Below are 13,981 nucleotides of genomic sequence, written 5' to 3' on the forward strand. Positions count from 1 at the left end.
TACATAAAAATAGGTGAACTGTTTTAAGTTAACCGTTTATACTTATTAATGCCCAGTGGAAAATGATGTTATTAGTATTTCTTTCTTTAGATTTCATGAAAGCACAGTTTTACAAGGTATAAAATTAAGCAACTTTGATATTCATACTAGTAGACTTTTTGTCTGGTAAATGGCTTAACCTGACATTGAATTTCATAGATCAGATCAATTATAGGCAGTCTTTATCATCTGAAGATATATCCTCAGTATGTGGAGAAGAAAACTTAAAAGTGAATCCTCTTAAAATGGGGATCAGAAGTCTAGTAAAGAGTATAAAACAGTTTGATTGCAACTCGACAAAACTAAAATTTATGAAAATAAGTTTTTTAAGCCCCTACTCGGCAAAAGTCAGGTATAGTTGCTATTATGTACTAAGTTTTAGAGTGAACAGTGAACTTCAATATTGGAAGGACATAGAGCTTTTTTTGACAAAACCATATAGGAAATAGGACATCCTTTACTTCATGTTTGGCGTATGCGGCAGAATTGTAAAGAAGACCCTTTTTGGGGCTCCTGGGTGGCTCAGTCAGTTAAGTGTCAGACTCTTGATTTCAGCTCAGGTCATGATCTCATGGTTTTGGGATCCTGAGGTCGAGCCCTGAGTTGGGCTCCATGAGCTCACCGTGGAGCCTGCTTCAGATTCTCTCTCTTAACTCTCTCTCCCTCTTGCTCCCTTCCTCTATCTCTCCCCCACTTATACTCACCGCTCACTCACTTGCTCTCTCTCTCTCTCTCTCACTCTCTCAAAAAAAAGAAGGCCCTTTTTACAAAAATAATCTGGAGCTACACTGATTTCCCAAGGGCTTTTCTTAATCTGTTGATAAGATCATGTGTTTTGAGGTATCCTGGGTGTCGTCATGCTGATCATGCTGGTCAGCTTTCCCGTCTTCATTTATTAACTCTTGTAACTGCCAGATCCTCATCGACCAGTAGCTCTGCTTATGATTCAAGAGACTCTCACACATCCCTTTAGTTGGGTGTCTGACATCTTAAGGGTTTTGTGAGATCTTCTGTTTCACTGCAGATAAGAGAATGGTTCACAAATGAAGTGGGCTGGGTAGATGCCAGTATTAAGCAGAAAGTAATATTTTAGGAGAGATTAATTTTATGAACGGTTAACATATCAGTGAATGTATTTATCTGCCTCTTAATCGTACATTTTCAATATGACAATTCTGATGATTGTAATAGAATTCTGGGATAGAGGATTTCTTTTACCAGTTGGATATTTAGCAATATCATAAGGTCATGTAACAGTCTACTCTTGAAGAACTCTTCCTGGGAACCTTAAAACCTATACTTATTAAAGAAAAAAAATGAAATTATTTTTTAAAGTATCTCAAAAGAATCCTGTACTAAATATATGTAAATACCTTATGGAATTATAGAGACTTTTTTAGGTGAGATGTTTGCTTTTTAGAAATGTGGTTATTATGAGGATTTTTCCTGCCAGAAAGCAAAAACAAAAATTCCCTTTGCTGTTGTATATCCAAAGTACTATTTTAAACTGGTTAATTCTATCTTAGAAGTCATGTGTGAGATGAGTGATAAACTAAGACCAAGAGAAATGAAATCTTGCCCAAAGTCACAACAGGAGTCAATGTTGGACTAGTAATAAAATCTAAGAGTTCTGAGTCCTTTTTCCTGTTGAAACTATCAAATGCTGCCTTCTCCCTCTGATTATTATCAGATGTTTTTGTTATTTAGCTTTTGGTTTGGGAGTTCCATCTGTACACCCCAAGAGACAATTTCTGGAAAGAAACTGAGAAGTAACATTTTCTTATACTACATAGTGCATTACTACTATACTGAGTAGGTGACTTACCATGATATTGTGCATGGTGTATCCTATGCATTCACACTTTGATATTGTTATCCATTTTTGCCAGGTGATTCCAAGCTATTCCGACCCCGAAGACCCAGATCTAGCAGTGATGCACTGAGTGCCTCTTTTAACGGAGAAATGCTGGGGAACCGCTGTAACTCCTATGATAATCTGCCCCATGACAATGAAAGTGAGGAGGAAGTAGGGCTGCTCCACATTCCGGCTCTTATGTCTTCTCATGCAGCTGAGGATGTTGACCTGAGCCCACCAGACATTGGAGTAGCCAGCCTGGATTTCGACCCCATGTCATTTCAGTGTAGTCCGCCCAAGGCTGAATCAGAATGTCTGGAGAGCGGTGCTTCCTTTTTAGATTCATTAGGATACTCCAAGGATAAACCAAGTACCAATAAGAAAGATACAGAAGCAGGTGGTAGCCAGTCTCAGACTCCAGGAAGCACTACAAGTTCTGAAGCTGTCTCTCCTCTGCAGGAGAAACTGAGTCCATTCTTTACCCTGGACTTGAGCCCAACTGAAGAGAAGTCATCCAAGCCATCCTCATTCACTGAAAAGGTTGTCTACGCTTTCTCTCCAAAGATTGGACGGAAACTAAGCAAATCACCTTCGATGAACATATCTGAGCCAATTTCAGTGACTCTTCCCACTCGGGTATCCGAAGTCCTTGGTACGGTGTCAAATACCGCAGCTCCGACTGCATCTTCTCCAACGTGGAACAAAAGTACTGAAGAAAGTGATGTCGTAAATAGATCCCCCACCCAGGTAGTAAAGATGAAAACAAAAGAGAGAGAGGCCCAAGAAGGCTGTGAGTCTGAAGTCCAGCCCCTAGACCAGGCAGCTGCTGCGGAAGTAGAGTCACCAGGGAAAGAGGATCAGCCCGCCTCAAGCAGTCAGAGTAAGGCTGTACCTTCTGGACAGACTCAGACAGGTACCATTTGTTTTCCTCCATTCTTTCCTTAAGCTAAGAGGGACCATCAATCCTGTGTGCCATCTGTGCCTTTTAAGAGAGAAATTTGCTCCACAGCTAGCCTTTAATCAAAGAGAATGTTTTTCTGGGTGGTGCTGATGGCTCAAAGCCCTAAATTAAAATCAATCAAACAAAAATCCCCCAAAGGACCAGTGGTCCTGCTTCAGACCTTCATAAAGTCCCCTATTAAAATCTTTGGACAGTCAGAATCCATGGATAATTTTTGCACAAGTTTGTAGCTCTTGATTCTGTTTTCTCTTCTAATAAAAATACCTATATTATATAGCCTTACAAGTTAACCAGCCAGCCTACACCATCAAATGTAAAAAAAAAAAACAAAACCCAAAAACAAAACAAAAAACAAAAAAACTATTTTTTTGCCAAAACAGGCACCTTGAAGCTTGTTTTCAAAGCAATCTTTTCTGAGCCAGATGAGGGACCTGCTTTTTTTCCCCTCATCTCTGTAGCAATTCAAGAGGAGATTGCAGTTTTTAAACAATTTGTTTTAGTTTTCCTTCTGAACCAGATGTGTTTTCTACAGCATTTGCATGTGGGATGGAAGATCGTGGATTGCCATTTTGAAATATGGAAGGCAACTATTTTGTAGTGATCAGATGGGGAGTGTTTGGCTTTCCAGTACAGGATAACACAAGCTACCTTTTCACTCTCATTTTCTTTCCCAATTTCCCACCAGGAGCAGTTACCCATGACCCCCCTCAGGATTCCGTTCCCGTCAGTTCAGTGTCTCTTATCCCACCACCACCGCCTCCGAAAAACGTTGCCCGCCTGTTGGCACTAGCATTGGCTGAGTCTGCACAGCAAGCCTCAACTCAGTCACTGAAGAGGCCAGGGACTTCCCAGGCTGCTTATGCGAGTTCTGGAGACCTAGCAGTGGCTGCAAAGGAAGATAAACTGCCTAGTTCCTACTGTAGCTTCACCCTAGAGAAAGCCTATTACCAAACTGCTAGGCCAGCAGAGGAATCCCACCTCCAGAGCGATGTATCTGGGAACTGTGACCAGCCTCTAGCAGACACAGCGATTGGGAACCACACCCATTCTGGTGCAGCTGAATCCGGGGAGCAGCTCCATCAGGCAGACTTACCAGGGAATCCTCCACATCGAAACTACTTATCTGGGGACCCGGAAAAGGCCAGAATCACTTCAGTTCCCTTAACAGACTCTAAGTCTGATGATCACATAAGCTTCCCTGAAGACCAGTGTGGGAAGACCAGTATGCCAACTGTCTCCTTCATGGATCAGGACCAGTCTCAGCTTCGTTTCTATAGTGGAGATCAGCCTCCTTATCTTGGTGCAAGTGTGGACAAACCCCATCCCCCTTCAGACCTTGCAGACAAGTCTCCCACACCTTCTAATTTGCCGAAGGACAAAATCTACCCTCCTTCTGGGTCCCCTGAAGAGAATACCAGCACAGCCGCCATGGCCTACGTGACAGCCGCCCCGGCGGTGGCTGAACTGAGCACCAGGGAAGCCAGCTGGGATGTGGTTGAACAACCTGCCACAGCTGATTTTGCAGCTGCCACCCTCCAGCGGCCTCAAAGAACAAGCCGCCCCCTTCCCCCACCTCCGTCCCAGAGGTCTGCCGAGCCTCTGCCAGTCATGGGGCAGGTACAAGCAGCGGCCACAGGATTAAATCATTCCCACAAGGTAAGGAGGGGAGGGGTTTGGAGAGATGAAAGAAACCTTTTCCAAAGGTATGTCACTTGGCAGCAGGTGTGCTGTTACCTTTGAATCAGAAATGACATTTATTTTCAGTCCTGTGGCGGGTTTCCATGAAAAGTTTCCCATCTGAGGTTGGACCCTGCCTTTACCCTGATGCTGGTTTTTGTCTGAGAAAGGAGCAGTTACTCAGTGACTATAGTTGAACTCTGCCTGCTATCCTTTCTTCCTAAACCATCTAGGTGGTTTCTTCTTCGTAATACAGAGAGGTCATGATCAAATAAGTCAGATTGGACTGCAGGGGTTTTTTTTTTTTCCCCCAACTTCATCAGTGACTCATTGTGACTTTGGGCAAATCATTTAACTACCCTCTGCCAATTATTCACACGTGCACGATGAATGTGCTTTATTCTCAAGACATTTGTAAGCCTTTCTGCCTTACAGATGTTTTAGAAATGTGAGAGATTACGGCGTTTTAGGTCTTTTTGTGATGCTCCTAGCATAAGCCAGCAGGCTGTCCTGCAGCCAGACATCTGTTTTGATGAGACAGTGTTGTATGCAGAATGCTAAAGTTTCTTCTGAATTTTCTCATGTTTTAGAAAAGTACTGCACGTGTTTTATGGTCACCTTGAACTAGAAGGACTTCAGTACCTAGTCTTTAATGAAGGAAGGATGCTGTTTCTAGCAACTGCTTCTCAAGGAGAGCATATTTGTAGCATCTCTGTGAAGGTCACATTTGGCCTCAGCTGCTATAGACCGGGGTGGAATCGAAGGTTGGGAGAGACAGTAACTGGCTGATTTGAATGGCACATCAGACAGGTCACCTCCTTACCCTTCCCTAGACTTGGGGGCTTAAACTGCTCACTATGTGTTGCTGTGAGTCACTTCACAAATCTCTCTAGCTAGGATCAACTCTCTTTGTTTAACAAAATGTTCTTGGCATTGAGACTGAGCTAGATGGATAGACCAGGTATATATTTGTGAGCTTGACTATACTTAAAAAATTCTTTTTTAACGTTTATTTATTTTTGACAGAGACAGAGACAGAGAATGAACAGGGGACAGGCAGAGAGAGAGGGAGACACAGAATCTGAAGCAGGTTCCAGGCTCTGGGCTGTCAGCACAGAGCCTGATGCTTTTGAACTCACAAACTGCGAGGTCACGAGATCATTAGCTGAGCCAAAGTCAGATGCTTAACCGACTGAGCCACCCAGGTGCCCCTGAGCTTGACTATACTTAAACTAAACCTTTGTTTTGGTCTGCACATAAAGATCGCTTCCTAGGCAGCCTCGTCTCACAATGAAGACCGATCGTAAGTTAGAGCAGTTTTCCAAGGATGGTAATGGCTGCTGCGCCAGAGGGCAGCACAGACCTTCTTTTCCTGGGTAACAGCCCCAAGCAGTGGGGACACATTGCCCTGCCGTCTTGTCCAGTGCCACCACATGGCCGGGGAAATTTCATGCCGCTAACCCAGATAGGCTCAGTGTGTAGGTTACAAATCAAACAGTGTCTGAGTCCACAGAGAAGAGCATAAAAAACATGCTCATGATGTGATCATCTCTCAATAGGTTCAAGTAGTTCCAGCTCCAGAGAGACCACCTGAACCCAGAGCCACGGATGACCCCGCACCTGTCCTGGTCGGTGATGGCAGCGTGGCCGCTCAGTGTCCCGCGTCTACTCCTGCTGTCCAGCCGGGCCTGCCTGAGAAGGTGCGGGAAGGTGCCAGGGCCCCGCCGCTGCACCTGCGCGCCGAGTCTGTCCCCGTGTACTCGTCCTGTGGCTTTACCACCCCGGTGCCCCCCACCAGGACAATGGAGAGTAAAATCGCCGCCGCCATCCACTCCGGTAGTGCAGACCCTGCCGGCAGCTCCAGCTATCACCCCTTTGTCACTGCTTCTGCGGCTTCTGTGGATGACGTTCTGCCATTACCACTTCCCATCCCACAACCTAAGCATGCTTCTCAGAAAACGACTTATTCCACCTTTGCGAGGCCTGATATCACCACTGAACCCTTTGGTCCAGAAAACTGTTTGCATTTCAGTATGATTCCAAACTGCCAGTACCGTCCCCAGAGCGTACCTCCGCATCACAACAAATTGGAGCAACACCAGGTGTACGGTGCCAGGTCAGAGCCACCAGCCTCCATGGGACCTCGTTACAACACATACGTGGCCCCAGGAAGAAATGCATCTGGACATCACGCCAAGCCATGCAGCCGAGTTGAGTATGTCTCTTCTTTGGGCTCCTCCGTTAGGAGTAGTTGTTACCCTGAAGATATTCCTCCATACCCTACCATCCGGAGGGTACAGTCTCTCCATGCCCCTCCATCCTCCATGATTCGCTCTGTTCCCATTTCACGGACAGAAGTTCCCCCAGACGATGAACCAGCCTACTGCCCAAGACCCCTGTACCAATATAAGCCATATCAGTCCTCCCAGGCCCGCTCAGATTATCACGTCACGCAGCTTCAGCCTTACTTTGAGAATGGCCGGGTCCACTACCGGTACAGCCCATACTCCAGTTCTTCTAGTTCCTATTACAGTCCAGAAGGAGCCCTGTGTGACATGGACGCCTACAGCACAGTACAGCTGAGGCCCCTTCACCGCCTACCCAATCGCGATTTTGCCTTCTACAATCCCAGGCTGCAAGGAAAGAACTTCTACAGTTACGCTGGTGTGCTCCCACGTCCCCGAGCCAACGTGACCGGCTATTTCTCTGGTAATGACCATAATGTAGTCAACATGCCTCCAGCTGCTGATGTAAAGCACACTTACACCTCATGGGATCTTGAGGACATGGAAAAATACCGCATGCAGTCTATCCGGAGAGAGAGCCGCGCTCGGCAGAAGGTGAAAGGGCCTGTCATGTCCCAGTATGATAACATGACCCCGGCCGTGCAGGATGACCTGGGCGGGATCTATGTCATCCACCTCCGTAGTAAATCAGATCCTGGGAAAACTGGACTTCTCTCAGTGGCAGAGGGAAAGGAGGGGCGGCACGCAGCCAAGGCCGTCAGTCCCGAGGGAGAGGACCGCTTCTACAGGAAGCATCCAGAGCCAGAGTTCGATAGAGCCCACCACCACGGAGGCTACGGCAACGGACAGTCGGAGAAGCCATCCCTCCCTCAGAAGCAGAGTAGCCTCAGGAACAGGAAGCTTCACGACATGGGTTGTAGTCTCCCTGAGCACAGGGCACATCAGGAAGCAAGCCATAGGCAGTTATGTGAATCAAAAAATGGGCCACCTTACCCCCAAGGCGCTGGCCAGTTAGATTATGGGCCCAAAGGGATTCCAGACACTTCTGAGCCAGTCAGCTACCATAACTCTGGAGGGACATACATGACATCGGGGCAGGAGTCTCTGAGACTGAACCACAAAGAGGTGAGGCTCTCCAAAGAGCTAGAGAGGCCTCGGGCTAGGCAGCCTCCCGCCCCAGAGAAACTCTCTAGAGACTGCTACAAAGAGGAGGAACACCTCGGCCAGTCCGTAGTCCCACCCCCGAAACCGGAGCGGAGTCATAGCCTGAAGCTCCACCATACTCAGCACGTGGAGAGGGACCCCGCAGTGCTGTACCAGTACCAAACACACGGCAAGCGCCAGGGCGGTGTGACTGTTGTGTCCCAGTATGACAACCTGGAGGGTTACCACTCCCCACCCCAGCACCAGCGAGGAGGCTTTGCGGGAGGAGCAATGGGGACCTATGTGCCCTCTGGCTTCCCCCATCCACAAAACAGGACATATGCTACAGCTCTGGGTCAGGGGGCCTTCCTGCCCACAGAGTTGTCCTTGCAGCACCCTGAAACACAGATCCATGCAGAATGAGCCCCGGAGCAATAGAGTTGAAGCAGCCTCTGCTGGACAGTGGACTGTTCTATTTTTTTCAGTAACCAAAAAGATTAAAAAAAAAAAAAAAAAAAAAAAAAGAGCTACAATTCCCCCCTGACCACGTTAAAAAAGAAAAAAAAGAAAAATCACCATTTTTTCCCCTTCCCTGCTTCATCCACCTCTTCAATCTATAGACTGATTTTTGTCATTAAAAGAAATCTGAATGATTGTAAAGCACTGTGTTGAAAACCTAGTGAAGAAATTTGTCACAGACCATACTTGCCATACGGGGCTAATTTTGTAAGAGCCTGAGGACTGCCTTTCACCGAATTTGAATTTAACTTTGTCCTTCTTAGTGTTTGCTATATTAGCGCAGAGCAGTTTCTGTCTATTTCCTGGGAGGCTTTTGCATTTTCTGTGGCATTCCCCTGTACTTTTTCAGTAGCTATGCAGGTGCCCAGACTGACACTCAGTTTCTCTCACCTTCCTTCTCCCTGACTTGGAAGGGTCTGGGGTGTTAAATTCAAATGGAGAAAAACTTCTCCCTGATCCTTCAGATGAGTCTGTCAGACAATTAGCACATTAGAATTACAAAAAAACAATAAAGGAATTAAAACTTGAAGCATTTAATAAAGAGTCATCTTAAGATGTCAGGCCATTTAGACCCAAGCTGAACCATGTGTCCTTTTCGTCCTTCCTTCTCAGAGCCATTCCTCGCAGTTTGCGGGGCAGGCTGAGTCCGCTGCAGAAGGGATTCTAACTAAAGTGAGAAGCAAAGAAGCTGCGTAGGCAGAACTCAGTGAGCTTTGTTAGTGCCATAAAACCCCCTGTCAGTGCTTCCAGTGTGTTGCCTGCCTTCAGTAATTTTTTTTCTCTCAATAGTATTTGATAAATTGTAATCCTAGGAAAACATCTCACACCATTTGTTCTCCAAAGCAACTTTCCCCCACCATTGGGAGAAAAAAAACAAACTCAGCATGACTTGACTGGATAAATACACATCGTTTATCATGATTACGAATTTACATGTTAATTTCTGATTCTAAACCAGAGTACCTATTTCTCGGGAACTCTATTAAAGTAGCTGCGAATTACCTGTTAGTAAACTGCAAGCCCCTGCAATAATCACACTTAGCGCACAGCCCCGTTGCACCAGAATTCTGGGCAGTTCACTGTTTACGTCCCATGGGATTCACGTGCTGTTTGTTCACGCTGTACTTGTGCGACCACAGCCGTCCTTAATTACCATTTACACCAGCAACGCAGGAATAGCTCTTACAACTCTGCAGGCATGTTAAACATGTTGAGTACCCAGGACTTTCTTCTGAAAGTTGCATTCCCGGTTAGAGCAGGAACAGACCACTGTCTGGCCTGACTCCACTTCGTCTTCTCTACGCCCCCTACCCCCCAAGCACCTACACGCCAGACTGACAAGGCAGTCCTATACTTACAAACAAGTTTAGATTGTCATTCCATAACTCTCAGTAATACTTGAGTTCTGTCCATGCACATGTTTTCAACGCTCAGTTTGTAGAAGACACTAGGAGAATTTCATTCCATTTACTGGATGATTGCTGCTCTGGCTTTTTAAAACTTGGAATTAACTTTTATTTAGAGCAAAGGAAGAAATCTTTTAAGAGGCTAAATTCATGCTGCTATTATTGCTGTGAAATTGTATAAAGATTAGGATTCCTGCCAGTTCTTTTTTTTATTTAAAAGAAAATCATGTGATTGCATTTTAAGGGTTTATATTTAGAAAAAAATAAAGTTTTAAGAACACATTTATTTATATGTGGAGATACTCTATAAGGTTTTCTTTTGTTTCCCCAGAATTGATGAGAGGAATTCATTCAATAAAGATCACGGTAGCAGTCCTGACATGCTGACCTGTGAAAGGTCTGTGGAAATGGAGGTCTGTAGGTTAAACATGCAGACGCAATGGGGATATAGTCACAGTGTTAGGAAACCTGATAGGTTACTTCCTTCTAGCACACAAACACGTCAGGTGCTACGTACAGGATTTTGATCTTTGGTGAGTATGCAGCATTAACTTTTTTTTTTACTTTAACCATCTTTTTGTCAAGTAGGCAATGCATTGCCCCTCTGAGGTCACACATGCCCTGTAAGTTCTCACCAGCAGCACAGAGTGTAGGAAGGAGCCGGTATGACGAGGAGGTACAGATGGTGTTAGTAATGGAGAGCCCATTAGGAGGTTGCTGAAGGAGTACTGTGCAGTTTTCATATTTGTGGGTCTGTTGTTACACACATTGTTTACTCCTGAACCTAAGTCTGTTTTATGAATACTAAGGTTAATTCCTCAAAGCAATTATTTTATTAATGTCCTACGGGCTTAGAAATATCAGGTGAATATTCTGAATACAGAATAATGACCCAAATTACTGGTATAATCGTGAAACACAAACTAGGTAAAATCTAGAGTCGTGTCACCTAGTGTATGTAGATACAGCCTTAACTCTGGAGTCAGTTCTTTGAGGGACTTTGCCTCTATCTTTCCCTTTCTGGTCTCGTCGGGTAGAAAGTGCACAGCAAATCACTGTGAGCCAGGTTACCTCAGCGTAGTTCACCTTGTGTGCCACTTCACAGGCAGTAATTAAATGTTCACGCTTTGATACGGAGCATTGTGATCAAGGAAATGGAGCTACCCTTATGCATCAAACCCATCATTGAATTCGATTGGTGTTTTCTTAGCCGTGTCTCCAGATTTTATCTTTTTGGCAAAATTCCCATGTCCCCGTTTGGTTTGACTGAAACAGATACTCCCTAGACGTGTGGCCAGAGACTTTGCTGACAGCCCCAGAGATGCCATTTTCTTATTAATTTCATCTGAGTCTTACTGCTTATTGTATTCGATTTCCTTTTAAACATGCGAGTCTCCAGGATGGTCCTGCAGAGCTTTTTTTAAAGTTAGAGTCAGGTTGAGAAATTCCAGGACTACGTAAAGAAGAAGGACCATTAATCTGAGTGGAGATAGAAGGGTAGGTGACCACTTTGGAAACAGCAATAGATGCATATGATACACGTTTGGAATTTGCCCGTTGAGTTAAAAGAGGAGCCTACAAAGTCCATATATCCGTTCCAAGCCCTGTTTGTCATCATCCATTCATTATGTTGGCCAAGTATCTTCTGAGCAGTGTGTGTAAGGAAATAATAAGGAAAGCAAAAGTATGTCAGAAAGTTACTTTCCAAATGGTTAGAGGCATGTGATTTTCAGTACTGTGTATTACGGAAATGTCAGGAATGGTATATTTTAATGTCAGTGTGCACAGAGGGTCTTTTTTCCTTTTCTGATTAGTACTGTTAGCGTTCAAAGAATAAAAATGGTTGTTTTACAGTTTAGATTCTAAGGTAGCAAAACCTGATTTTTCAGCCATGACCTGCATGAGAGAAGCATCCTAGGAAGTCTTAGATCATACTTTTGAGTTCTTAACTTTAATTTATATAGTGTTTTTTATGTTTTAATATTTTTGTGAACTGGTGTAAATTGTTAATGCATATAAGCTTGTGTATTTTTGTAAATAGTTTTGTGATTTATTTCTTGACCCATATGTAAATATTTAGAGTCTCATTTCTTCAAAACTTATTTGAAGCTGAGTTGTGGGTTTGGGGTTTTGTTTGTTTCTTTGTTTTGGTTGGGGGAGGGGGGAGAGAAGAGATTTTGTACTCCAATAATCCAGATGGAGATATCTTGTGGTTGAAAGCAAATGTCCCACTGAAAGCAATTCAAATATCAACAAAATTATTTCAGGTTAAAACAGACTTTGTTGTGTATGTGTTTCCTTTTTAACCTAATATGGCTATAATGAAATGGGGTAGTTGGGGGTATTATTCAGCAACATTCAAATCTGAGTGTATGACACAGATTATTATACCAAATGGAATATATTATTTGAGGAAAGAGGTTTAATGTCTCCTGTTTTTATATCTCTTGGCCACAGTGTGCTGCCTGGCCAAGTTTTTCCCAGGTCAAAACAGTCTCTTAGAAAGGCAGAGACCCATTGCACTGTGCTGGAAAGCATAGACAGCCTTGCCCCACCTAGGGCTGCCCTAAGGAACCCTCACCGGCTGCTGTGACCTGACTCCCAAGCTGCTAGTTCCCAGGAAACTGAATGGACTTCTGAGCTCAGGAGCCCTCCACAGGGGATTCGAAATAACCACCACATGTCCAAAGATTCCCTCAAAGCATCTTGGACATCCTGTTGACTTTTCAGGGAGAAAGGACCAGAAAAGAGTCACCTCCTACAGTCTGTGGCAAGCTGGTTTGTGGCAAACCCAGATAAAGAAAGTACTTGACTGAGGCAAGTACTGAACGTAACCTAGCTGCCCAACAGGGGGTCTGGAGCAGATTCCTGCGCCAGAATTCTTCTAAAAAATCTTTTCCTATTGACCAGGGTTTGTTGAAAAACATGATATTCAGCTTTTAAAATCTTAGTTTTCCTATTGGGAGTCATAAATTAGAAACCATTCTTCATCCTAAATTATTAGGACCTCTCTCTCTTTGCCTGCAGTAGGAAAAGTTGCCTCTTTAGTACCGATGGCCCCGGTGAGCCAGCCCTTTTCTGTGGACCTGTGTACCGCACTGCATGCTATCAGCAAACGTACAACGTCTGCTTTCGGTAAGCGTTCCAGACCTGAACACATGTTCCCATGGAAATGGCTCCAGTGGGATTAAAGAAAAGACCTGTATGGCATTTCCACTGGGTCTTCTTAATTTTCTGGGACTCAATTCTTTACCAATAATTCATCACCAAATTTCCTTCACACTGATGGAAATATAGTGCTTCTTAAAATGTGTTTATCATTTAAGAATCAGTGGCAGACACATTAGTGGTGTTTGAGACTTTAGTTATTTGTGGTTCTATGGGAAAAGGCACATTTTAAAGTAATACTGACTCCCCGTTACAGTAAAACCTTGGGCACTTGCAAGCAATGGAAATTAGACCTTTTAGTTGGTCATGTTTTTCACATAGTTGAGAGTATACATCTTAAAAACACAATCATAATGTTTAATATTTATTTAATGTTTATTTTGAGAGAGAGAGAGATGGCATGATTCGGGAAGGAGCAGAGAGAGAGGGAGACACAGAATCTGAAGCAGGATCCAGGCTCTGAGCTGTCAGCACACAGCCTGACGTGGGGCTCAAACCCACAAACTGTGAGATCATGACCTGAGCCAAAGTCGGATGTTTAACCATGAGCCACCCAGGTGGCCCTAATTTTTGTTTTAAATATTTAAATTAAAATACTGCCAGAATATGTTTCAAATCCCGAACTTTGTTGCCATTTTACATAAAGACTCATCACTTCTACATGCGGTTCACCGCCATCTAGTGATACCCTCAGGGACACTTTGAAAAAAAAAACGAGTGTTGGAGTATTTGTTTCTGTACGAAATGCCCTACCACGGCTCTCCCTTTAAGGCCGGTCTTTTTCTTTCCATCCTCCCTCCCTCCCTCCCTCCCTCCCTTCCTCGTTCCTTCCTTCCTTCCTTCTTTCCATTTGTTTCTATACAAAATGCCCTACCACGGCTCTCCCTTTAAGGCCTTTCTTTCTTTCTTTCTTTCTTCCTTCCTTCCTTCCTTTCTTTCTTTCTTTCCTTTTCTTTTCTTCTTTCTT

At 44.3% G+C, this 13,981-nt stretch overlaps 1 protein-coding gene across 5 annotated transcripts in view; it reads left to right on the top strand.

The window, feature by feature from the left end:
* ARHGAP32 (Rho GTPase activating protein 32) overlaps positions 1–12,124 on the top strand; it is a 300,153-nt gene extending 288,029 nt beyond the window's left edge. For all 5 annotated transcript variants that reach the window (XM_077756545.1, XM_077756541.1, XM_077756542.1 and 2 more), the window contains 3 exons: positions 1,929–2,807; positions 3,541–4,511; positions 6,092–12,124. In XM_077756545.1, the coding sequence (XP_077612671.1) occupies positions 1,929–2,807; positions 3,541–4,511; positions 6,092–8,344 (4,103 nt within the window). In that variant the 3' untranslated portion in view covers positions 8,345–12,124. The remainder of the gene's footprint in view (positions 1–1,928; positions 2,808–3,540; positions 4,512–6,091) is intronic.
* The last annotated feature ends 1,857 nt before the right edge of the window (positions 12,125–13,981 follow it).

This window comes from Crocuta crocuta, unplaced genomic scaffold, assembly GCF_008692635.1.
Source record: "Crocuta crocuta isolate KB4526 unplaced genomic scaffold, BGI_CrCroc_1.0 scaffold172, whole genome shotgun sequence".
In the NCBI taxonomy this organism is placed as follows: Eukaryota; Metazoa; Chordata; class Mammalia; order Carnivora; family Hyaenidae; genus Crocuta; species Crocuta crocuta.